This window comes from Lissotriton vulgaris, chromosome 5, assembly GCF_964263255.1.
Source record: "Lissotriton vulgaris chromosome 5, aLisVul1.2, whole genome shotgun sequence".
NCBI classification, from domain to species: Eukaryota; Metazoa; Chordata; class Amphibia; order Caudata; family Salamandridae; genus Lissotriton; species Lissotriton vulgaris.
In genome coordinates, this window is record NC_141693.1 from 903,047,717 (window position 1) to 903,074,709 (window position 26,993).

General features: G+C 49.1%; 2 protein-coding genes across 2 annotated transcripts in view; both read right to left on the bottom strand.

Annotated features, from left to right (window-relative positions):
* Window positions 1–4,471, bottom strand: part of LOC147711778 (uncharacterized) — a 46,304-nt gene extending 41,833 nt beyond the window's left edge. The window contains exon 1 of the mRNA XM_086919532.1: window positions 4,345–4,471. Coding sequence (XP_086775658.1) covers window positions 4,345–4,471 — 127 coding nt within the window. The remainder of the gene's footprint in view (window positions 1–4,344) is intronic.
* An 8,972-nt stretch (window positions 4,472–13,443) lies between these two features.
* On the bottom strand, window positions 13,444–20,669 carry LOC147711779 (zinc finger BED domain-containing protein 5-like). Its single transcript, XM_086919533.1, has 4 exons — window positions 20,568–20,669; window positions 17,452–17,526; window positions 15,687–17,108; window positions 13,444–13,500 (listed from the first exon to the last, which is right to left on the bottom strand). The coding sequence occupies exons 1-4, from the start codon at window positions 20,667–20,669 to the stop codon at window positions 13,444–13,446; spliced, it is 1,656 nt and encodes a 551-aa protein (XP_086775659.1).
* Window positions 20,670–26,993: the final 6,324 nt, after the last annotated feature.

Consider the following 26,993-nt stretch of genomic DNA (forward strand, 5'->3'; position numbering starts at 1 on the left):
TTGAGGTCGGTGGGGTCGGATGATGGCTTCTTTAGTAGAGCGCTGAGTTCGGCGTGCTTTCAGCTCTCCGGGAAGGTAGCGGTGTCGAAGGAGGTGTTGATGATGTCCCGCAGGTGGGGTGCGATGACAGCGTCGGCCTTGTTGAAGACGTGGTGAGGGCAGGGGTCGGTCAGAGATCCGGAGTGGATGGAGTTCATCGTGCGGATGGTGTCTTCGGTGCTGATCGGGGTCCAGGCGCGGAGGGTGGTGGTGGGGGGCGGTGGTTCAGTCGTGGCATGCGTCGGTTGAGAGCTGAAGCTGTTGTGTATGTCCGCGATCTTGTTGTGGAAGTAGGAGGCGAGGGAGTTGCAGAGGTCTTGCGAAGGGGTGATGTTGTTGTTTCCGGCGTTGGGATTGGAGAGCTCTTTAACGATGTTGAAGAGTTCCTTGCTGTTGTGGGCGTTGTTGTCCAGTCGTTCCTTGAATGCAGTTTTCTTGGTGGCGTGGATCAGTTGGTGGTGTTTTCGGGTGGCGAGCTTGAGGGCAGTCATGTTGTTCGGTGTTGGGTCTCTGCACCAGGCTTTCTCGAGGGCTCGGCAGTTCTTCTTGGAGCTCTTGAGTTCGTTGGTGAACCATGGGGCTTTCTTGCTGCCGGGTCTGCTAGGCGGGGTCTTCAGAGGGGCGAGGTCGTCTGTGCAGTTGCTGATCCACTTCGCGAGGTTGGTGGCCGCCTGGCTTGGGTTTGTTGCGCTGGTGGGAGGGTTCATGCTCAGGGAAGTCGCGAGCTGGTCGGCTGTGATCTTGTTCCAGCTTCTGTTGCTGGTGATGGTGAATCGTGGTCCTTCTGAAGCTGAAGTGGACGCAGCTGTGGTCCGTCCAGTGGAGTCCGGTGGCGTGGCTGAAGGCGATGTCCTTGCTGGAGGAGAAGACGGGGTCGAGTGTGTGTCCGGCGTAGTGGGTGGGGGTAGTCACCAGCTGCTTGAGACCGAGGTTGGCAAGGTTGTCCAGCAGGGTGGTGGTGTTGCGGTCGTTGTTGTTCTCCAGGTGGAAGTTGAGGTCCCCGAGGAGGATGTAGTCAGCGGAGGGGAGGGCGTGCGGGCTGATGAAGTCGGCGATGTCTTCGCAGAATTGTGTGCGTGGTCCTGGGGGTCTGTAGATGAGGGTGCCTCTGAGGGTGGTCTTGGGGTTGATGTGGATCTGGAAGTGCAGGTGTTCGGGGGGTGTGAGGTTGTCGTCGGTGTTGGTCGTGATGCGGATGGAGTTCCGGTGGATGATGGCGATGCCTCCTCCTGTCTGGTTGACGTGGTCCCTCCGGATGATCTTGTAGCCGTCCGGGATGGCAATGGCGATGTCGGGCGCTGAGGAGGCGTTCATCCAGGTTTCCGTGAGGAAGGCGACATCTGGGGCTGTGGTGTCGAGCAGGTTCCAGAGCTCAACGGCGTGTCTGTGGACGGAGTGGGTGTTGAGCAGGATGCACTTGAGGTGGTTGCTGCTGGAGTTCGGCTTGGTCGGTGCTGGTGTGGTGCAGGTCCGAATGCAGGTGAACTTGCAGGAGTGGCAGCAGAAGGGTCCGTGGGTGCGTCTCGGGGTGGCTCGATGGCAGCCCGGGATTCTACCGGCGATGAGTGCGTAGAGTTCGGTGGCGTCGTAGGTCCGGCGGGTGGGCTGGTTGTTGGCGGGGCCAGGGGTCCTGGCACTGGGCGCGGTCCAGGCGCGGACTGGCGCAGACGGGCTTACCTTTGGCGCACCTTCGGCGCTCAGTCGGCGCTCCCGCTGCGCGCGTCCGCTGCGCGGTCGCTCTGGGGGGCGTCATAAGAAGGGAGCCGGGAGGGCGTGTCAGCTGGGAGGCGGGAGCGTGGGAGCCAATCGGCTGGCGGGGGCGGGGCCGCAGGCAGGCAGCGGCGGGAAAAACGAGTGCGGGCTTGGCGGGCGGCCCTGCGGCGGCTGGGGCGCTTGTTGTCGAGGCTGACGGCGTAGGCAAGCAGGCAGGCAGGCACAGCAGCAGGAGGCAGGTAAGGCAGGAGCAGGAGACACGAGGAGCGTGGGGGCGACCAGGCCGATGAATAGCCTATGTCCTTCTGCTGCAACTGCCCTTTCCAACGCTTTATTGGGTGTTGTGATTGGTGCTGTGGTTCCTGAGATTACCCGCCTCAAAGGTTTGGGCTCTCTCTTTATTATATTAGTATGGATTGACAATTTGGACCATAGTTTCATCGTAATCCAAAGGCTTTTTAATCAAATTATATCTATTGTCAGAGTGTACAAACAACTGGAACTAACAAAACCTCAAGTAGCTGAAATAATAGTAATTATTCAATGAAAGGTGGATGCATGTGAAGCAAACAGCGGGCTGATAGTGCAATAAGACAAGGAGTAAATAATGGTGGACAATTAGGTACTATGCAGACTATATAGAGACAGGACCAAGCTCCTAGAGGAAACTGCAGTAAAACCTGTTGAGTATTAATAGCCATAGGATCAGGATACTGTGCTTTAGACCCTCTACAAAATTTTTGCTAAAGAATAAGTTACTTACCTTTGGTAATGCATTATCTGATAGAGGCTATCTAGCTGCAGATTCCTTACCTTTAAATTCCCCAGCCTGGATCCGAAACCTTTTGCTGAGCGATACCCCTTGCACGCGGCGTCGGGTGGCTCCATTCGAGTCCCCGTGATGGCGTCGGTAGCGTTGGTTATGACGTCGCAGTGCCTATATGGGCACCACCCAGGCGCGCGGACGCCAGTACTTTTCATTTTTTCCACGCGGAAGCACAGAGACCTGTCAGAGCCTTACTTGAAGTTATCCCAGATTCTTCACAGGAGCAGAACAACCCCTTTTCCCAACGCCTCTCCAAAGACCACTACAAACCCCCAAGATAGTCTTAATGAGGACATGAAGGAACCTCTAAGGGGGAATGGGACAGAGAAGAGACAGTCTCGCCTTCTAGGTGCAACTGCTGCTCTAGGACTTCCTTCTCAGTTGTGGTAGTGTACACTGTAAAATCAAACAAACAATTACAAAAACCTAATCCCTAACTACCTTCTCTCACTAATATCTATACTCTTCTTACAGCTCTTTACATTCCCTTATAGACTAGACTCTTACCTCTCTTCTATTCTTTCTTTTAATATTGATATACAACCTTGTTGGTAGGTATTTTCAATTGAAAAGACTGCTTTTTAAACCTAGTGAAAAATAAGGAAGATGATTTTAATGACTATTCCATATTTTAGACTCTGCTTAGACATTAGGTTTGCATACTCACAGTACTTTTCTTTTCTTACAGGTATTTTAAATGGTAATCTCTAACTAGCTGAAGACTCAATGAGCAGGTAAGTTTTCCTCTTTTCTTTTACAAATATATACAATTTACACCAAAGCTTTTGATTCCTTCTAAGGTACTTGCGTGAACTGCAACTCTGGAGAATTCTGTATTACATTGCTGAGGATGTTTTTCTTACTTTCAGGTTGCCCCACAGAACGTATGCTTTGAAAAATTCAAAACTCTTCCACGGACTACCAGGAACCTACGCGTAGCACGTAACACTATTCTACTGTCAGGAAATAAGAATAATACTAAACTACTCTGACTAGAACACTCTTGACAACCAAAACTTGAAGCACATCTATGTGTGATAAAATCCTCGGTGAAGTGCGCAGAGCTGAGAGTGTGCTCGAGCTTCACACAGCTCCTCGCGCCCTCCCCATATAAACTAGAAGTTGACCCCAAATCAGCCGCCATCTTTTAAAACCACATTTGCACTAACGCGGTCCAAGATAGATTTTGTCACTTTCTTTGGTAGTCAGTGGGGATTGAACTCCTTCCTCTCTTGGCAGTCGAGGTAGCTCCTGCCGTTTGACAAGTAACGCAGTCTTCTTGCTCTTGCTTCCTGACAGTACCCCTCTGCAAGGGGGTTTACCCAAGTCTCGGCTTAAGGTGATTTTGATCATGGAAAGATTTTATTAGCCATGGAGCATTCACATTAAAAAGTGGTTCCCAAGATCTCTCCTCTGGACCATAACCTTTCCAACAACTAGGTAGTACAATTTTCCTTTTGTCCATTTAGAGTCTAAGGTTCTTTTTACTTCAAACTCCTCCCCATTTTCCGTTTAAATAGGTTTGGGCAATGTTCGAAGTCTGAGATGTGTAGAGCATCTCTTTAATAAGGAAACATGGAACACTGGATGTATTCGCAGTTGAGAGGGTAGACTTAACCTATAAGCCACTGAATTTATCTTTTCTTTCACTTCGAATGGGCCAATGAAATGGGGCTGAAATTTTCTATTTCCTTTGAGTTTCAAATTTTTAGCATTAAGCCAAACATCACTTCCTATAGGATAATCTTCTTCTTGTCTTCTCTTACTGTTTGCATGACGTTTATACTGTTCTTTTGCCTTTCCTAATTTTTCTCTTGCAAAGTCATGGGTCTCACTCAGATGTTGAATAAATTCTTTAACTGCTGGAACTGGAATTTCACTAGTACTAAGCATTAGATTTAGGTGCCGCCCATAATTCAAATAGAATGTTGTATGGCCAGCTGAGCTGTTTTGGGAATTATTGGGCGCAAATTCTGCAGCCCAAAAGAGGTACACCCTGTCCTGTTCCTGATCTAGCAAGAACAATCTCAAGTACTGTTCTAATTCCTGATTAGCTCTTTCTGTCTGCCCATCTGTCTCTGGGTGGCAACTAGTAGAACATCTAGTCTCTATATTTAACCCTTTAGTGAAAACCTTCCAGAAATGAGACAGAAACTGAGTACCACGATCAGAAATGAAAACCTTAGGAATTCCGTGTAACCACACCAGGTGTAAACTGAACTAAGTAGCTAGTTATTTGGCACTAGGGAGTTTTTTTAGAGGGAAAAAGTGAACCATTTTGGTAAATGAGTCCACCATTACCAAAATGGTGCCATAACCTTGACAGGAAGGTAAGTCTACAATCAAGTGTAATGTCACTGTGTACCTGGGATGCAGGGGAGTAGGCAGGGGCTGTAGCAAACCCTGTGGAGATTGCCTTGTTGATTTTCCCTGAGCACAGATTCCACAACCTAGCACATATTCTTTAATGTCCTTGGACATCTTTGGCCACCAAAATTGTCTCTATATCAGTTCTTCTGTTTTATTGATTCCCTTATGTCCAGCCATGGGATGGTTGTATAGCTAGTAACTCTTTTTTGGTGATCGTATAGTTAACTTCCGCTGGAAGAAGTTTTCGGGAGTGATAGGCAACTGGATGTTATTGGCCGTCTTCTTTGTGCCTCTGGGATAGGACTTTTCCAATCACTTGATCGGAGGCATCGGTCTCAAAATAGAAGGGCTCGGTTCGGTCCGCCTGAAGGAGAATCGGAGCTGAAGTAAAGCTTCTCTTCAAGGACTGGAACGCTACTTCTGCTTCTTCAGACCAAATAAAAGGAATTCCTTTCCTTAACAGACGTGGAATAGGGATAACATTTTGGGAGGGGTGCTAGGTGACGCTTGACCGTATTGGCCGCGTTTTGGTGAGGCTCCCGCCGATCCCGGCGGTAATCTATACATAATCCTCATCCTTGTGACCATAACTGCAGAGAAATAGTGCCACCGGACAGCAGGCCCGTCTTTGCTGGTGAGAGACCGCAGTGGAGTTGTGTGACGGGCGGCGGTGCCCGAATGCGGCGCGGGACGAGTGCGGCCTGGAGAAACTCGGCCGCTGGGGCGGCTGGGCCAGGCCGAGGCTGTGTAGGCCCCGCCGCACTGCCAACCACGTTCCTTAGTGGCTGGTGGTGACTGCGGGACGCGGCAGAGCCACTCGAACACTTGGTGAGCATAGGAGAGGCCTTGCAGTGACCGGGGGCGTCTGCCGGGCGACGGCTCTGGTGGACCGGCGGGAGTGTGGTCGGAGGCCTGCACGCGGCGAAGGGAGTCGGGGGGAGAGGCCCGCGGCCCGAAATCCAGCGCAGTGAGGAGCGGGAGAGCCTAGGGGCAATGGGGTCGCTCTTATGGACATTACGGCCCTGAGGCCAAGATAGGGTACACGCGAAGGAGCACCATTTTGTGCGGTGCTCGTGGGGGCATTCGCTACTGGCCCCCGGCGAGTCATCAGTAGCACGGAGGGCGCTTCCCTTGTCAACTTGATGGCCACAAGTCCCTTATCGCCCCCATTTGCTGGATTTTGAACGCTTTGGGGCATACACTTGCTGCTGAAAACCCCCCTGGGCTCCCCGGCATCCATTTTGTGATGGCACACACTTGCTGGCTGACCCATCTCGTGCTGTGTTACTGGCTGGATGCGTAGGAAGAGGCCATGAGCTGTGGCGGGGAGAGCGGTGCATAAGCTTAACACGTCACAAGCCTAGCGCCAATCCCCACTCTTAGACGCAGCATATGCCCCCCTTGTCGCCCTTGCAACACCTCACTCAACCACACCTCCCCGCCCGAACTCTCTCACTCAACCTTTCAGTACTGTTATTAATTGCACATCACAGGGGCAGCTGAAATTCCAGGAGCCTAGTCCCGACAGCTCGACGACTTCGGAGGGCTGGAAGAGGTCCCCCGCTACACGGCGGAGGAGGGCACTGGACATCGAATGCTGTCTCATACTATGTGACCTATTGTTCCACCTGTCTGTCTATGCTCCCCCAGGTACTTCTCTTGTAAAGCGCTCTGATATCCGCAAGGATCTTGTCCGCGCTATATAAAACTTTCTAAATAAAATAAAAATAAATAAATAAAAATAAGCGCAACTCGTAGAGTGGGTCACATATGTCAGCCCTGCACGCAGTGCGCCCGTGATACGCGGCCAGACGGCATGGGGAGATCAGAGGCCAAACAAGCGAAGCTGTACTTCGACGCGCGGAAGAGGCCCAGCTCAAGCTCTAAAGAGCGTACAGACCCAGATCCACCGGAGTCAAGAGATGAAGACTGGAAGGCGCTGCTGGTGGGGATGCAACAGAGTCTTACTTCCATAGACTTCAAGATGGACGCTATGAATAGTAGACTTGAGGCGGTGGTTGTCAACATTGACCAGCATGAAGAGCGGCTCAAGGAGGCGGAACAAAGAGTGTCGGGATTGTAGGACGGGGCGGCGACCAGATGGATAAGCTGCTGAAGGTCATAGCGGACAAAAATGAGAAGTTAGAGGCACGCTCTCGGAGAAACAACATGCGGATACTGGGCCTGGCGGAGTCGACAAACACCGGGAGGATGGAGGATTTCATGGAAAGGCTGCTGGTGGAGCTATATGGAAAAGACTCTTTCTCTGCGAACATGACCATTGAGCGGGCCCATAGATCACTGGCAGAGCGCCCACCCCCGGGAGCCCCACCGCGCCCGGTGATAGTGCGCTTTTTTTATCAACTATCGCGATAGGGACACGGTCCTACGCCTGGCTCGCGAGAAGGGAGAAGTGCGATATGAAAACACCGCCTTGGCCTTCTATCGTGACTTCACCCAGGCCGTGCAGGAAGCCTGCCGAAAGTTCGCAGCCGTGAAGAAGAAGCTGCAAGCACAAGAAATTACATATGCCGTGCTTTACCCTGCAAGATTGAAGATCCATCACCGGGGAAAACACCACTTCTTCAATTCTCCTCAGCAGGTGGAGGAGTACCTCAAGCGTGACCGCAGAGCGACACCCCAGGAAGGATCTTCACGTCCGCGTTCCCAGTCCCAGTCACCACTGTCGGATCTGGGCTGATTCTGTGTCCCTGCGACGCACGGCCCGCCACAGAGTCAAGGCAAAGAGACTCCTGAGAACTGTACCGAGTGGGTGATGTATCATTGATGTTTACTGGTTGTTATGACACTTTTACCATCCGGAAACTTGCTTCCGTCCTGTTAATTCAGCCCGCTTAGTTAAGTGGTTTAGCGGACGGGTGAAATAGGGAGGTTGAGTGGGCACGGCAGGAGCCCCTAGTTGTCCCCACTCGAGGGCATTCCCCTTCTCACGCATATTGTTTAATATTAGGGGGTAAGAATGCAGTTCTTTGGAAATCAGGCTAGGAGGGGGAGGGTGGCCTTACCTGGCATGTTGGGGAGGCCGGTGTGGGTGGGGATTTGGAGTGTACTAGTGATTACCCAGAGGTTAGACTTGAACTGGATGATTATGGAGTCGGGTGGGAGAAGGTGGATATACTCGGCAAGTTGGGGGAGCCGGAGTGGGTGGGGGAGGGAGTTTTGGGGGGGAACAGTAACACTGTATGTTTGAACAAGACAAGCGAGACCAAAGCAGAAGTCAGAATGGAATAGATAGATGCCATGACTGAAGACACCGGTAATAGGAATGATCTCCACATCATTTCCTGGAATGTGAGAGGATTGAATGATCCAAGGAAACGGAGGCAAGTGCTGGGATATCTAGAGCTCCACCATGTCCACGTGGCTCTATTACAAGAGACCCACTTTCAGCAAGGAAGCACACCCCAATTTGCAACATGATGGACTTCCCATAGCTGCTTTGCATCATATTCGGGCTACTCCAGGGGGGTGGCTATTCTTATTAAACGGGGAGTCAGGTTTGTGCTAGGAGGGATGGAGGCGGACCCTAATGGGAGGTATTGCTTACTCTGGGGGAAATTGAACTCACATGATGTTGCTATTGCGAATTACTATGGCCCTGTCAGGAGGATCAGGAGCCGGACGGATTTCATGGGGTAGAACAGTGGTGTACTTCCGCCTTGCCACCACCGGAAGACCAGGAACAGGCCAGCGCTCTAGTCTCTGGACAACTGGATGGGGCGGAGACAAGCATGACGGCAGATGTGAGGGGAATAAGAGGACGGAAGGAGGAACGGACGGTGTGCAGCGTTGGAGGCAGGAGAGACGAGCACCTTGGGAGAGGAAAGGAGAGACGAGTCACGGAGGAGGATCGAGTGGAGAGCGGAGGACCAGCGGAGGAGCAAGTGGAGAGCTGAGCAGTGGAGAGCGTAGGACCAACAGAGGAGCGAGTGGAGAGCCGAGCAGTGGAGAGCGGAGGACCAGCGGAGGAGCGAGTGGAGAGCCGAGCAGTGGAGAGCGGAGGACCAGCGGAGGAGCGAGTGGAGAGCCGACCAGAGGACGGAAGAGGAGTAGCGGGTGAGACGGAGAAGCGCAAGACCCAAGAGAGTGTGGTGTATACTGTGTTCAAACCCGGTGGGCCAGAGGAGGAAGGAGGAGACGCCCCGGGTCCCAATGCCGCGGCCCATGGAACGGGCCGTGGCTCAAGGCAAGTGCCGTTACAAGGGGCGTTTTGTTGGGGTGTGTGGGGAGGCGGGAGGTAGGGCACGAAAGGGGGTGTGTTGTTTTGCTAAAGTAAGTCCCTCACCAACCCTCCTCACACTGATCGGTGACGGTAGCACTCAACCCGGCAGCCAGGCATATACTGAACCTAGTCCTTGTGCCTTCTTCTTTCTCTTCTGAGGCCCAGAGACCCGGGAGCCACACGGAGACCGAGAAGGGACACCAGCCACGTAACCCGCCCAGCAGGGAGCAGAGAACTAGGGAGCAGCCTGTTCACCTCATAAGCCCTGTTACTTCCTTGTCTACCTCTGACCAACACATATAAATGAAACTATCTGAGAACAACCTGTGGTTCTATCATCTGTACATCCGCGGGGCCCCACATCCCTACAATTTTGGTGTCAGAAGTGGGATTTCTATCGGTGGCGACATGTCACAGCCCGTGCCTATACCAGTGGAGAATGTCATCTCTCCATTGGCAGAAGACCACAGACATCTCCAGATAATATTTGAACAACAGATGCAGACGGCGAAAACAGAGAGGGAGGCCTTGCAGCGTGCCCTGAAAGAACAAGCCACTCTCCTTACATAAAATCAGCAGATACAGGATACCGCCATTCTACATCTCATGGACGTCATAGCCAACACCCGGATTCACCCTAATGTACCGAGCTCTGTCTTACAGAAGTTCCAAGAAGGGGATGATCCGGACTATTTTTTTACAAACTTTGAACGAGTAGCCACTTCGGCAGCATGGCCCAGAGAAAGATGGAGTCAACATATTGCTCCCCTGTTATCCGGTGAACTGCAGGCTGCCTAAAAGGCCGCAAACCCCGCAGGCCGAACACCGTACGATGAAATAAAGTAAGCCATAGTTGAAAGACTCGGATGCGATCAGGAATATTATAGGGCCAAGTTCCGAAAGGAAAAATGGAACCCAGGGGACAATCCCCGAGCCCTGTATTACCGGATACAGGATCTGGGCATGCGTTGGCTAACCCCTCACGAGTCCACACTTGAGGAACTAACCGCCAAAGTATACCTAGAACAGTTTCTGGACACCTTACCACCCACTACCCGCTCCTTGGTCAAACAGCATCCCCATCTCAACCCCACCATAGCAGTAGACTTAGCCTGTGCATATCATAGGGCCCCCGAGTCCCGAGCAGGGGTTACCCGCACACCTACCTCCCTCCCAAGACTGGCCAACCCCAGACCTCCAAGCAGACCTGAACCCCGAGCCCCCTTTCTCCCACGCATTCCCTTTAGGCCCTTATCCCCCATCTCTGGTCCTAACCTACAAGGGCCCCAGTGCTATCACTGCTCAGAATTGGGCCATATTGCCTGACAGTGCCCTCATAGAACCCCACCAGTCGAGCCAATGGACATAGGATATTCCAAGGGACGTATATATCTGACAGCCCGGGGTCATCACCAGTATAAAAGGGAGGTTTTACTGAATGGAAAAAAACAACGGGCACTATTGGACACAGGTTGTCATGTATTAGTCATCGATAAATCTTTGGTTAATCCCCAACAACTACGAGACAACGAGACGGTGCATGTCACCTGTGTCCATGGTGACACCGTAGGATACCCTGTAGCGGAAGTACTACTGGACGTCTCTAAAAATCCCCAGTTGTGCAAAGTAGGTGTGATACCCTCTTTACCGGAAGCAGTCATCATCGGAACGGATCATTCCCAGTTTGACCAATATATAGATGAGCCGAAAAATAACTGCCAGCTGGTGGGGAGATGCCCCTTTTAATAAAAGTGAGGTGGAGGGGGTAGTGGGGAAAGACCGGAAAAGTAAGAGCGAGAGACGAAAAGCCAGAACCCTGTACATTCAAGCAACACGACAATGTCATGTTTTTCCTGTGACCCTTACAGACATGGTGGAAACTGCCCCAAACAGCTTTCAGGTAGCCCAGAGGGATGACAACACTCTTCGTCACGCCTGGGAACAGGTGCAAGAACAGGAGCCTAACAACGTAGGACCTTACTTTTATGAGAAACAGGGTTTATTGTACAGAACCACAAAAAGGGGAGATACTGTCACCACCCAGCTCCTTGTTCCCCTGTCTTTCCGGGACCATGTGTTACAGCTGGCCCATAACCATACAGGGGGGGGCATTATGGGAAAGAACAGACTCTCGCATATTTGTTAGGTAGGTTCTACTGGCCTGTTGTCTATAAAGACGTGGCAAGATATTGAGCTGCATGTGTGCGGTGTCAACTGTCAAATCCTGCTGGGATAAAGAGCGCCCGTTATACCCACTACCCATAATAGACATACCGTTCAAGCGCGTAGGCATGGACTTAGTGGGACCACTCACTCCCTTAGCCCGAGGCCACAACTATTTGTTAGTGGTTGTGGATTATGCTAGTCGATATCCAGAAGCTTTCCCCCTGAAATCAATGACAACCCTGGTGATAGCCAGAGCCATAGTCACTTTATTCACCCGGGTGGGGTTCCCCGAAGAGATTCTCAGGGACCAGGGGACCCCATTCATGTCCCGCCTAATGGCCCAGATGTGCGGGATCTTGGGTATCAGATGAATTCGGACCTCTGTATACCACTCCCAGATTGATGGCCTCGTGGAGCGGTACAATAAAACCATCAAGAGTATGCTCCGCAAGGTCATCTCTGACACAGGACGGGACTGGGACCAACAACTGCCTCCTATAATGTTTGTCATAAGAACGCATGAACAAAAGTCCACGGGTTATTCCCGTTGGAGGTCCTCTTCGGTAGAAAAGCCCGAACTCTACTTGATATGGCCGCCGAGCAGTGGGAAGAGGAAGAAGAGGAGGGGAAACCCCTCCAACAATACGCAGCAGATTTAAACGCCGACATCACCCATATATGGGGTATGGTCCACGAACATCTGGAGACTGCTCAAGCCTCACAAAAACGATATTATGATCGTGGTTGTCAAGTGAGAACGTTCCAACCTGGAGATAATGTACTCCTACTTCTTCCCACCACCGACAACAAGTTGTTGTCCAAATGGCAAGGACCCTATGTTGTCGAAAAAAAGGTCTTCCCTGTCACTTATAGTATACTCCAACCCCTACATCCAGGGGGGAAACAAATCTACCACATCAACCACCTAAAGAAATGGGTGGAGCCCCCTGAGAATAGGGGAGAGGGACACTCTGTGTAGGAAGGTGGATACCTGACTATGATTACCCCAGATTTTTTTGCCTAGTGTTTAGCTGGTTTTCGACTTAGTTGGCCTGGGATCCTGCTAATCAGGGCCCCAGGCTATCTGCTCTCACTTTAAAATGGACTCCATGTACCCTAGGTACAACTACAATTGGATACTGGGTCACCTTATGAGCCCCTGTACAGTGTACTATGGGTACCCAGGGCATAGGTGCATCCCAGGCCTACCAGGGGCTGCAGCATGTATTATGCCACCCATGGCTGGCCACCCAAATTGACACAACTGGCTGATCACTCAGCTGGGGCAAGGTGGTGTAATCACTCCTTGCTAGGATATAGTATCCCTATATCTAACCTTATATCTAGACACATATACACCTATAAGTCACTCCTATGGCATGCCTTGACAATCCTGGAGGCAGAGTGCTTGGTTTTATGTGAGATGGTGCTCTAGCATGAGCTGAGCCTGTCTGCAGCTTTCGGAACCATGTCCTCATAGCTGTTCTAGGATATTGCCATACCATATACTCTTAAGTGCCTTATGAACCTCGCGGTTAAATGCTAGCTCTGGTTTGGCTTTATCAAAACATGTCAAGTAAGGTGTCATACGTTTTGGAATACTACCCCCTCGCCAGTTCTGACGACGGGGGTAGCATTCCACCCTTCTAGAGGGAGAAGACATGTTGTTCCTACTATTCCTGGCTCAAACAACGAATTCATACCCAGACTGTGGTGGCCTGAGAAAGCAGAAATTCCACCTAATACTGCCACCACGGCCCGCAACCTGGGAGTGACTTTTGATAGTAATCTGTCCTTTAAACAGCAAGCACTGAAAGTGGCAGGTACGTGCTTTGGTGTTATAAAGAGTCTGAGAAAGTTCTTCGATCTCCTCCCCTTGGAAGCCAGGAAAACAGTGGTGGTCGCACTGGTTACATCTCATCTAGATTACTGTAACGGACTATATGCAGGCACCAATAAGGAGGTCACCCACAGGCTCCAAATGGTCCAGAATTCGGCGGCTAAACTCATATTAAAGTGGCCCAGAAGATCATCAGCGACAGAAGCCCTTAAAACTCTACACTGGCTACCTATCATTAAAAGAATTCTATTCAAAATATTGCTCATCACCTTCAGAGCATTTCATCAACGTGGACCACTGTATCTGCGGAAAAAATTCACCAGATATCATCCAACTCGAATTCTCCGCTCGTCCAATGCCAATCTTCTGGCAGTTCAACCATTCAGGCTTAAGACTCGTGGAGGCAAGTCCTTTGCGATATTAGGTGCAAAAGCATGGAACACCCTTCCTCCCCGTATAAGAGCACTGGACAAAGAAACTGAATTCAGGAAACAACTAAAAACCTGGATCTTCACTTTTCCAGACACTATTGCCAGATCCCTAGTGTAAGATATCTATCTTATCAGCTACACAAGTGGGCGCCAAGATGCTCTTTGGAGCGATAGTTGCGCGGTACAAATAAATCCTTACATTACATTACAAGTTAACCAGAGCCTCAGCATCACAAAATGGATGCTGCTGCCACAGACACAAGTCTGGCCTCCTGCTGCTGGGAGTCCTTCCAGCGAGGGAGGCTTGGACAATAGATTTCCTGTCTTGGGAGGTGCTAGCACCACCCCAGACAGGCTTTTGTGTATTTGGGCAGGGAGGGCTGAAAGAAATGAGACACTGCCTGGGGCACACAAGGTGTCCCATGCATAGTCCAGTTCAATCCGGTGCTGGAGCACTCCAGCCCCAGCTCTGGTGTGAAACTGGACAAAGGGAGAGGGGTGTAACCACCCCCTTCCCTGGTCCCACCCATAGGAGGGACCTAGCAGGTAATCCAGCCCCTAGATTTGGTATATAGGTAGGAGCTGAGTCCCAAGACTTTAGATTTATCCTGACTGAAACTCTGAAATGAAACTCTGGACCTTCGACGATCTGCTTTGCAAGAAGACGACTGAAGAATCTCCCTTGTGGTCAAGGAGTGACCAACCTGCACAAGCAGGCACCATCCAGCAATCACACTGCCGACAGCGAGAGCCTTTGTGGGACAGTCGGTGCCTGACTCCTGGTTGTCATCAACGCCTCCCGGTCCACGTGGCTGCAGAGACAAGCTTCACGACATCACTTGATTGCTTCACGACATCGCCTGGTTCCTTTCTGGTCACTGCCTAGTGATCCAGACTCGGTCCCCTCTGCTTTCAGGTCCTCTTCATCCTCGATCCACCCTTGGATCCAAACTTCTCTCCTCGTCGCCTGCAGCATCTTTCTTCAAGGCTCCATAGGATTCAGTGACAAAACCCGACACACTTTGACACCTATGCACCCGCTTCCTGTGGGTGAGGTAACACGAGTACTCCGGTGCTCCTATGGGTATTGACTTTCCAACTGTCTAGGTTTCAAGTAACTTTCACCGAGTCCAGTCAGAAGTGCCCTAAAAGAACTAGTTTCCATATTTTACGTTCCCATTCATTCTCTATGGTAACTCGCCTGTGTGTTTAGACACTGCACACGCATCCCGTGGGCCTCCTGCTTCCTAACTCTTGGTAGCTCAGCGTCGCCCCAGCGATTCCCTAGACCCTAGGCCAGAGGTCTTCAAACTTTTGTAGGTTGAGCCCCCCCTGCTTAATTTTTTTAAATGTCGGGCCCCCCCACCACCTGACAGAAATTTCTGGAATCTGGTACACTACATAATTGATCGCCACCCGCGTGTCCCGGCCCATATCCGGTAAATAATGTTCAACGCAATAAGAGTTTAGTTAACTGTAGGTTTGTGAGTGGGTGTGGTTAAATCACAGAGGCTTATTACACAGTTCGAAACAAAATTTTCCAAGATAAAATGTGCGTAAATTGTTTTTACTAGGATGCTTTGTTTTACAAATGACAGATTTATAATAACACCACGAACATTAATGTGATGGGTGTGCCTGTTTTTCACCACAGAGACGGTCAATCTGCGGATGAATTTTTGCCACTGCCATCCTCAGGTTGTGTTCCACATCCAGTCTTGAACGGTACTTGGTATTTAGTACCGCAAGTGCTGAGAACCCAATCTCACATAAATAGGACGAGCTGAAAGGCAAGAGAGTTTTGATGGCAGTTTCTTGCGAAGCTGAATATTCTGCAGAAATTTTCAGCCAAAACTCTCCCAGTGAGACTTTGCTGAAATGCATCTGCAGAGTGCGGTCACTTTGGAGATCAATCAGTTCTTCCTGCATACGGATTGGGAGATGGCTTGTCACCTCTGCCAGAAATGGTTGAAAGACCCAGTCATTTAAGTGATCGTTGTCCTCCGGAAAATACTTTTGCAAACTGTCCCTGAGAGAAGTCAGATGTTTTTTTATTACCTCAGCAACACTTAGAAGTTCATATTCAGTCTCCGCAAGAGCATCTCCTAAAAATGGAAACTGCTCAAACAGGCCATCTTCAACTAGTCTTCTCCATAATTCAAGCTTCTTCTTGAATGCAGTTATTCTTTTATTCATGTTAAAGGAAGTCATGTCAGCTCCTTGCAGAGACAGATTCAAGGAATTTAATTTCTCAAGATTGTCAGCAAGGTATGCTAGAAGTACAAGCCAACGGGGATTGCATAGTTGTTCTGCTTTGCAGGGGTCCAAACACAGAAGAAACTGCCGTACGTCATTCCTTAATTCAAAGATGCGAGACAGCACTTTGCCCCGGGATAGCCACCGCACTTCTGTATGAAACAGCAAGCCATCATGCTCAGCTCCCATTTCTGCACATAAAATTGCAAATAGGCGAGCTCTTGCAGGATGGGTCTTTATAAAATTTACTATTTTTACGGCAGAATTCAGCACATCCTCTAGTTCGCTGTCCATGTTTCGAACAGCAAGGGCTTCCCGGTGTATCATACAGTGGGTCCAAAGAATATGTGGAGCCACTTTCAATACGTTAGCTTTTAGGCCAGCCCTAGCACCACACATTGAAGGAGCACCATCTGTGCAGATTCCAACACAGTTATCCCATTTTAAGCCATGGATATTCAGGAAGTCATTAATCAAGGCAAACAAATCGGATCCTGTTGCCCGCCCCTTGATTGGCTTGCAAACTAAAAAATCTTCTAATACAAGTGTTTCATAACAGTAACGAACATATGCAATTAAATGGGCATCCTTTGACACATCAGTTGCTTCATCCAGCTGTAAGGCAAACAAACTTGATTTCAACCTGGCTATGAGCTGTCCCTGGATATTTTCTGACATGTCAGCGATGCGGCGGCAAACTGTTGTATCTGAGATTGGTATACTTTTGAACTTCTCTGCTGCTTTTTCACCAAGCATTGTCTTAGCTACGTCGAGCAATGCTGGGAGAATCACCTTTTCTCCATCTACAAAGGGCCTTTTGTTTTTAGCAATGTGGTATGCTACTTGGTATGATGCTTTTAATGCAGTTGCAGGAGTATTTGCCACTTGTTTTACAGCTTCTTTCTGCTGGGTTATCTCTGTCAACTTCCTGGCAAAAAAATCTCTGCCTTTTCCTGCTAGTGACCCATGTTTCGTTTCAAAGTGCCGCCTTAGTTTGGTTGGCTTCAAGCTGTCGTTAGCTAAGATCACGCCACAAATCACACACTGCGGTCTACTTTCTCCACTAACAACAATGCAGGTGAAACCAATATCCAAATAGGAGGAATCATATTTCTTTGTTTTTGCAGCTTTTCTCTCTCCGTCGCTTTCTGTTTCAGCCTTCAGCTTGAGCACTCTACTATCTTTTTGGAGCAGAAAACGATCCATATCAAATGCTTGCTCAACCTAAGATACAAAATTTGAAGCTGCATGTTAATGAATAGTAAATGGCTGCAATTTTACAGCTGCATGACGTACATGAGATCTTTAACTTTGTAGTTGCAAAAAAAAAATCTTTAAAAAAAATCTTGTTTTAAATAAAATAAATTTGGATAAAAGCATAATTCTGTGGCAAGTGGCAAAAAAGTAATTCCAGTTCATCCAGGCTTTACGTAGGTGCTCCCAAAATTGCTGCAGTATGTATATGCTGTATACCACCGATGAGGCTCTGCAAGTTACTTGTTCAAAGGTTAGTGAGGGCAAACTTCAGCACTGCCTCTTCACCCATCACTCAAAAACAAATGCGTACCTTCTTATTCACTTCCTCAGATGTTTCTTCTGCTTGAATGGGAGTCCTCAGCCTAGCGACCAAATATCGTTTTCCCTTGCAATGAAGAGAAAATGTTGAAGAAATATTACTTGCATGTTCTCAAGTTATTAGTTGACGTCGTGATGGCTGGTAAGATGGCCATGATCTGCCAGTTAAAAATTTGATTTCTGGCAGGACCACATTAGCTTTCAATTTTTTTAATTTGTTAAATTGATTGCATGTACTTCCTTGAGGCTCCTTCACTTCAATATCCCCCATACACAATACACCCACTCTCCTGTAAGCACACATTTTATTTTACTTGTGCCATGTTAATATTTCAACACCTGTGCAGTTCCTCCTTGGACCTTTGCACAGAATCACAACTGGCACATGTGAGTAATGTAATGTGCACTCTACAGAGAAGCGCAGGATTGGATGAGCATGCATTTTGGAACAACTTTAGGACCCAGTGATAGGCACTGTGAGACCCTTGCACTGCCTTTGAATCTCAACTTCAGGTCTTAATTGTGGTTTTTTGACTGTTCGATATGGGCGCAATATTACAGACGGAATATTCCCCAAATAATTACAAACAGGTTTGGAATGGTGTAATTTAGCTTCTTTGTGCAGACCCTGGGCCTGCTGCCCTAAAGGTACCACTGAAGGCATCGCTCTGGGATGGTGACCCCTGATGGAAAAACTCTGACTGAAGTGTACCCTAACAACTCATTCCACATTGTAAACGTCAAACAAATGTCCCCAAATCTTTTGGGATTTCCATGTGCGGAACCCAGTGTGAACAGCAGTGAAACATGAGTAAAAGGTATTTAAACCAGCTGTGCAAAACAAAAAAGAGAGGAATAAATCAAAGTTTTAATTGAGTCAACCCAAAGACCCTGTGCGGCTGCATGAATACTAATTGGCTGGTGGGGAAAAGACAGGTGCAAACTCAATGTTAGGGCAGAGTGCTCAAAGAAAGAAAACGAGTGCAAAATCTTCCAATGTTGCGACAGATACATGGGTAAAAGTGCTTGAAAACATGCTGGCGCTGTGGTCACACTCGAAATGCTGAAAATGCACACGTAGAAAGTTATGTGCATACAAATAACCAATGGAACACCAGTGGGCCTAGCAGACAAGACGTTCAACTAAAAGATTTAGTGCAAGGGTGGCGCTGGCACTGTTGGGATCAGTGTAACTGCAGATCCTGCAAATGTCCATGCAGAAAAGAGAGGAAAACAAGTGTTTGATATGTGATAGCAGAAAAATATGAGACATACAATAATATTGTAGCTTGGACGCTTTTGTTACTTGAACACGTCACTTTTTCCTCCTGTAATGTACTGTTTGCTACCTCTTGCATTTTGTTAGCAAGCTAGGTAATTGAAAATGTGCCTAATAGTTTACTGCTGTGATTTATACATAAAAGTAGCCAGGACAGAAATAATCATATTGCAAGTCAAAATTTATGATGGCGGCCCAATTCATTAACCCTGTACAAACCAAGGACCGAAACGGTAATTTGAGAGTGCTCCAATAGGAGAGTTTGTTTAAGTTAACACTGCAGAGTTGCCTTTAATTGAAGCACAAATAATAATCTGCAACCGTGCTCAGAAATATTTGTATTCATTTCTGGAGTATTGCTGAGCTGAAGGGTAGGTCCGGTGCCCACGCGGACTGTGACAGGAGTGCATGACTTGACATTTACAAAACGTCCTATGAAGAAACAGAGCTACAGGTTTGGGGAAAAACTCAAGTAAATATTCACCACGTCTCTTCTCATTATCCAGCATTTCTTGCATCTTCCACACAGTGAAATACTTTGCTGCCCTCTGCAAATTCAATACTTACATAAGCAGAGCATTTTGTTAGATCGAACGTGCAGAATTACAAAGAATTGATTTTGTGTAATAAACGTGAGAAACCAACCTTGCAAAAACTTCTTCAACTAGATCTGATCCAAAATGACACGCACTATCGTTCAGAGGCATTTTTGCCTACTTTTCCACAACAGACCAGTGGATTAACAGAAAATGCTCCCCCCGTCAGGTCCCTGATGTTATCAGGGGCCCGGAATTCTTCCGGATCACATAATAGTCATTGGTTTCTGGCTCAGTTGAGGCCATCCGAAGTTGTGTGCCCGATTTGCCAGTCCAAGTTACCTCTGAACAGCGCTAAAGTAAGTAACCCCGACCTGTTTCACTGAGACACCCAAGGCAGGTAAGGAAACAAGATATCCTTTTACTATATTAATTGCCCATCATCACTCACCAGGTCAGAGCCTGGCTTTTTCATGTGGGCAGAAAGGATGAATAGCCATTGCCAGTTCAAGCCCGGTGTGGAGGAACCGGCCAAGCAGGCATTCAGTACAACACCCCCCCAACCCCCCCCCCCCCCCCCCGCCCCCCCTCTGACTTCGAGAAAGTAAAAAACATACACTGAAGAATAAGATTGAAACTCCTTCCCAGCGCTGTTTGGCAGAATATCCCAGGTGACAAATGCCCGGCTACTGTCAACTTCATAGCCTCGCTCGTGTACCATACTCAACAGGCTCCCGTGCCGAACCACAATACAATTACAAATGCGTACATAATTGCGGGCAAACATCAGTACACCCCCCCCCCCTCTGACTTCGAGAAAGTCTGCGCTATGTAGCAAAACACACAAAAACGGCCGGAACACCCCCCCCTGCCCCTGACCCTGACTTCTACAAAGTCCTCTTACCAGCAGTCCAGCGATGAGGGCAGATTCCAGTGATGATGGGGGCGCACAGAGAAATCCGACGGGAGTTCCGACGAGAGGCACACGCAGAGGAGAGGCGATAAGGGGCCGATTCAGCAAGCCTTCCCAGCGAGGAGGCGATGAGGGGCACTGAGTCCTTCCAGGCGACGAGGGGCAGAATTCAGCAAGCCTTCCCAGCGAGGAGGCGATGAGGGGCACTAGGTCCTTCCAGGCAACGAGGGGCAGATTTCCGCAAGACTTCCCAGCGAGGAGGCGATGAGGGGCACTGAGTCCTTCCAGGCGACGAGGGGCAGAATTCAGCAAAGCAAAGCTTCCCAGCGAGACGAGGCGGAAACCGTCCAAAAACGAAAGCAGGAAGGAAAGGCAGCTACCTTTGAATGCAGGGGCTTTAAGGCAGCAAATTTTGCTGCACTTCCTGCAATTGCAGCTGCTTCCACTCCCATTGGTGGAACGCCGCCGGTGACGTTCTGCATGCTGATTGGGACAAGCGGGAGCAGCAGGCCAATCAGACTCCTTGCGACGTGGGACTGACGAAAGCAATAAAAAAAACAACCCCCCAACAAAGGAAAGCTTTTCGGCAGGAGCGCACGCCCCCCCTGGGATGGTGGCGCCCCCCCCCTGGGGGGCACGCCCCACAGATTGAAGACCGCTGCCCTAGGCCTATTCACTTTCCGTGTAGTGGTCCTTATACCACTTTTTTAGTATATGGTTTAGCGTGCCCCTAGGGCCCTACTATATTTTGTGCTACTTATTGTCGTTTAATTAAATGTCTTGTATTGTGCTTGTGCCTCTGACCTCATATAGAGTTCAGAGGGTTTGTCTAGAAATAAATAACATATATATTTTATATATATCCTGTGTGGTGTCCTTTCATTTGGTATTAAAGGGGTTACATATGGTAAAACAGCTGGCTTCACATGCCCTCTTGAGTTTAGCCTAAGACTGCTTTGTCCATGCTACCACTAGGATAGCTGGTCTATAAGGTTGACTTTACAACCATCACCATAAGGGTTGTTTGGACTGGTGCAAGGTGCTCACTAGAATAGTGAACATCATATACCAGGCCAACTTCTCACACTCTGCTCTTCTGGTAAACACTCAGAAACCCTTAAACATCCCTACAGCAGCCACTACATCGCCACAAATAGAGGAAGCCCCGATAAGCGCCATCATCACATCCGCACAGCGAGCCCAGTTAAAAGATACCCTCGCTCACTTTCCTGGTCTTTTTTCCTCTGACCCTGGTTTGACGACACTAGTACACCATGATATTGTAGTCTTCAACAATACCATCATCAAACAGAAACCATACCGCATCCCTGAGGCCAGAAGAGAGGCTGTGGAAAGAGAAGTGTCCGCCATGCTACGGGCTCACATTATAGAGCCCTCAACAAGCAATTGGTACTCACCCATAGTACTGGTATCAAAACCAGATGGAAGCCTACGCTTCTGCATTGACTTTCGACAAGTGAACAATGTGACAAAATTCGACTCCTACCCAATGCCACGGGTTGATGAGATGCTAGAAATGTTGGGAAAGGCCACCTACATGACGACCCTTGACCTCACGAAAGGGTATTGGCAGATTCCCCTTTCACCACAAGCAAAAGAAAAGACGGCCTTTTCGACTCCCTCGGGGCTTTATCACTTTTGTGTGCTTCCCTTTGGGTTGCACAGAGCCCCCGCAACTTTCCAAAGGCTCATGGATCTGCTCCTACAACCCCATAGAGACTATGCGGCTGCGTACATCGACTACATCGTGGTGTTTAGTCCTACGTGAGAAGTCCATCTAAAACATCTGTTTCTGGTGTTTAAAGCTATCCAAGAAGCAGGGCTCAAAATCAACCCAAATAAATCACTATTAGCCACAGACACTGTACACTATCTAGGATAAACTGTGCAGAGAGGACACATCAAACCACAAATAAGCAAAATAGAGGCAGTCAAGGCGATACCTACCCCTAAGCAAAAGAAAGACGTTAGATCCTTTTTAGGGTTCATAGGCTATTACAGACGCTTTATCCCATACTTTTCCACCATAGCCAGCTCTCTTACAGATCTCCTAGCTAGAGTCATTAAAAAACATCCCGGTTTGCCTTTCAACTGACAGCCGCGGGCCCGATATCGTTAATTCATTTTGTGAGCTTTGTAAGGCTATAAAAATGGAAATTTCTAAACCTGTCCCAGCCCATAACAACAGTAATCCTAGGTGGTTTGACACCTCATGCTCCAAAGCCAATCGGGAACTTAGGGCTGCTCTTATTGCTGAACCGCACGATCTGTCCCTGGTAAGGACTCTGAGATCTAGATATAAACACACCCTAAAAATTAGATCTGAAGAGTTAATAAAAGACCACTGGGGCTCTCTTGTTCGCACAGCTGCCTTAAGAGATGTAGCCGGGTTTTGGAGGGCGGTTAAAAACCTTAGATCATTGGGCTCCAACATTTCCCCTATTAACTGTAATATAACAGGGGATGCGTGGGTTGACCATTTCTCTAAGATCTATGATGCTTCTGCGTCTGGCAACCCAACAGAAATTGTTCCATCAGTAAGGCCCTTGACTATCTCGCTGTTGGAGGTGGAGGACGCCATCACCGAATGTGCTGGGAATAAAGCCCCCGGACCTGATGGCTTATCCATCGACCAAATGAAATCTGAACCCGACTTTTGGGCACCCTTGTTATGTAATGTTTTTAACAATTTATCTTATACCTCTGTCCCTGAAACATGGTCTAGCAGCACTATTGTACCAATATTTAAAAAAGGCGACTGACTTGACCCTGGTTGCTACCGCCCCATATCTCTAATCGACAACACGTTAAAAGTTCTAGGCAGGGTCCTTTTTAACAGAATTAGAACCTGGGCGGAAGAAAATACCATCTTACACCCATGCCAGTTAGGTTTTAGAAGCAAAGTGGGCACGGTGGAGCAATGCTTAAATCTAAACCTGCTTATGGCCAAATATACAATCGCCCAAAAATCCCCTTTATATTTTGGGTTTATGGATTTAAGTTCTGCTTTTGTAAATCGTTCCCGTTTATGGTCAGTCCTGTTGAATTATGGTTTAGATGAATCCTTAGTTTATTTTTTGGCACATCTCCATAGCGATTTGAAAGCCCGTGTTCGCATTAACAATGACGGTGAAGTCTCCAATTATATTTTAATCAGCAGGGGGGTCAGACAGGGTTGCGTCCTGGCCCCCCTGCTTTTTATTTTGTATATAAATTAATTGAGTGATTCTTTGAGCAATTTAACTAATGATGTCCCGCAAGTTAATGGCAAACCTGTCCCTGCACTCCTTTATGCGGACAATGCGGTCCTTATGGGCCGCACACCCAATGCTTTGCGAATTTTAATTTCTGGTTTCGTCAAATATATGGCAGATCTGGGCCTATGTACCAATTTTAAGAAGTCATTCATAATGTCATGCGGCCCTAAAAGCTACAAAATAAGCCAGATCCTGTCAGGGGATAATATTTTAAAAAGCATTTGTACTTTCCCCTACCTTGGTTTGCTGTTCTCCAATACTGGATCTTGGCAGCCCCACGTCGCTCAGGGAAGGAACACACTGAGTAAAGCTATAAACTCTCTAACCTCCCTCCGCCAACCCATCCAGGCAGATGTGATTACATCATTGTTACAAATTTATAGAACACAATGTTTACCTGTAGGAACCTATGGTGCTGAGGTGTGGGATTACTCGAACTGTACCCAACTACAGATTGAAGAAAATAGATTTTGTCGGAAGGTTTTGGGGGGGTTATTACTGCACCAACTTACGTCTGCCACAGGGAATTAAACCTCCATTATATAGAGGATTTTATAAGATCCAGACCTGCCATTTTCTGGATAAAAATTTGGTGTAATCCTGCTGCCTTTTTGTCGCGTGACATCATTATGGACTGCCTAAATTGTGAGAGGGCTAACTTGATACCCTGGTTTAAGGCTGTGGAAAATAGCTTATTGAGCGTGGGGCAGGGATATCTTTTTACCTCCCATCAATTGATTGATTGCACGCATAAGAACTTAATAAAAAAGGCTTTGTATGATTTTTATCGTAAAGAGAGGTTAAGGTGCGACTTGGCAAAGCCGTCCACATCCAGGTATATCTCCCTTGTGGAGCCACGCGACAAACCCTATGCCCTGCCTCAGGGCTATCTCCGCATAAAAATAGGCAGGTAGAACAGGAGCTTGTTGTTCCGGTTCAGGGATGGAAGCATTATAAATCTACTCTGCTTCCCGTTAGGCTTTAATAAACATGTGGAAAATCTAAGCTGTCCCTGTAACCTAGGCGGTAAACAAAGTTTGCTCCATTTTACTTTCTTTTGTGGGTTTTACAGAATGCACACCTTGCACTTTTTAATGCCGTACTGTAGAAAAAATGCTTTGCTGGATTTGAAATTAGCTTTTAAAGACTTGCTGATGCTAAAGACGGATGAGGCTATTTTTAGAGTGAGCTGCTTTCTCAAAGCAGTTGTCCGGTCCTGTGCCTCTCTGCTCATTGACTGAGACATTTGCACTATGCACATTTTGCACATTGTACATTTTGCTCTAATGATTGCCTCTTTGCACATAATAAAGCTGTATATTGCTATAAATTTGTAACTACGTGGGCTGCTATTTGTATCTATCTTTTACTTTTTATATCTGTGTTTTTACTTCTGCTGTGTTTTATATGTACTTTTATGGATGTTTTACAATCCGAATAAAGATCTTTTGACTTTTGACTTTGACTTGACTCGTCTCCTGCCTTTCCCTACCCCACCGGTTACATAAGGCTTTGAGGCAGGTGCTGCAGGAGAGGATGTGGACTGACTGGCTCGCTGACCCCCTGCTCCGCCACGGCAGAATGCACGTCCACGTTGGGGTTGGTTCTGCGGCCTGCGGCTGGACGAACGTGCGGGGGTGCCCCTTCCGTGGCCAAGAAAGGAGCGAAAATCAGAAGTTTGCTGGCGCTGGGCAGATAGACCCAACGACTTGGCCGTAGCCCTGGAGTCCTTAGCGCGCTGGAGCGCTTTATCTGCCTTGTCGCCTTGAGAGTGCTCTGGACATCCCCTGAAAAGTTGGTAGTCCTCAGCCAGGCATGACGACGAATCGCCACAGTCGTTGCAATCGCTCTGCCCCGCGAGTCCGTGGTGTCAAGTCCACATCGAATGGAGTATCGTGCTGCATCCCGCCCCTCAGCAAGAGCTTGGGCGAGCCGTGTCTTGGCCTCCCCCTGACACTGGGGCAGCACGTCCGCCACCGTATCCCACAGAGAGTGGGTGTAACGGCCCAAAAGGCATGCAGTATTAATGGACCGCAGTCCTAGGTTGACAGAGGAAAACAGTTTCTTGCCAAACTGTTCCAGCCTTTTGGATTCCCGGTCCGGGTGTGCCGTAGGGAAAGCGGTTTGGGACGTGGAGGCCTGGATAACCAGGCTCTCAGGGGTGGGATGTACGGACAAAAAGCAAGGGTCGCCCAGAGCTGGGCGGTGGTGCCGGGCCACATTCCGATCCACAGGAGGTTCTGTGGTGGGCTTGGACCAAGTGCCCATCAGAACATCAGTGAGGGTCTCATTAAACTGCAGCAGAGGCTCCAAAGAGCTTACTGGCGGTTGAAGCACCTCGGTGAGGAGGTTGGTCCTCACAGCCGCTGCAGTGAGCTCAAGGCCCAAGGCAGTGGCCGCCCTGTGCAGCACCACAGCATAAGTTGCTCCCTCCTCCGTAGCCACAGAAGGAGGAGAGATAAAACCAGTGTCAGGCGAAGTGTCTAGACCACTGGCCTTCCCTAGCTCATCTGCCCAGTCCTGACTTAACTGGCAACGCTTGTCAGAGGGTCCTCAGTCCTCCCCTTCATCCGTGTCCTGGTAAACAGGCAAAAATGATGGAGCCAGGGCATAGGTGAAAAGCTCACCAGTCTGCGTCTGAGACGGCGCCGAGCAGCGCCGCTCCGACGACGAGCCCGGGCCGGGGCTGAAAAGGGGGACGGCGTCGTCCGAGGACGACACCGGAGGTAACACTACGGGGGTCGGCGCCAGCAGAGGAGTCGTAAGGTCAACTGGCGTCGACCGAGATCCAGGCCGGGACCAAAGTCGCCGGCGGCGCCAAATCCGCTGGCAACACAGGGCTAGAACCCCCAGTCGGACCCGCGGGCCCAAAGGCGCGCCGGCGGTTCTCAACGGCGGAAAGAGAGTCCTCATGGCCACGAGGACGTCTCTGATCTGCTCCCGAGTCGATTTGAGTCCAGGGACCAGAGGGTGTGGGACCGGATGAGACTGCGTGGGCTCCGCCGAAGCCACGTGGGCAATGCCACCTGAGCTGCGTGGGCAATGCCACCTGAGCCGCGTGGGCAACACCACCTGAGCCGCGTGGGCAACACCACCTGAGCCGCGCGACCGGCGATGGGAAGGCGAAGAGCGATGCTTTTTTGACTTCTTTTTGCCATGCCTCGACTTATCCGAGCATGAGGACTTGGATCGAGACGATCGATGACTGCGTCTCCGCGACCGGTCCCTCGAGCAGCACGGAGCTGACTGCCGGAGCTCGAGTAGCTTACGGGAACGCTCCCGCCTTGCCTTCGACGTCAAGGCCCGGCAGTCAGGGCACGACTTGTCATCGTGGTCGGCCCCCAAACAGTACAGACACTGGGTGTGGGTGTCGGTAACCGACATCAGTCGGTGACAGGAGTCACACGGCTTGAAACCGGGCATACCTACTGGCACCAGGAGTCGACTCGAAAAAGATAGACAAAAATGTTCAAAAACTTAGTCAAAAAATGACTACGGGTATGCTCTTCCCAGATCTGCACTTGCTGG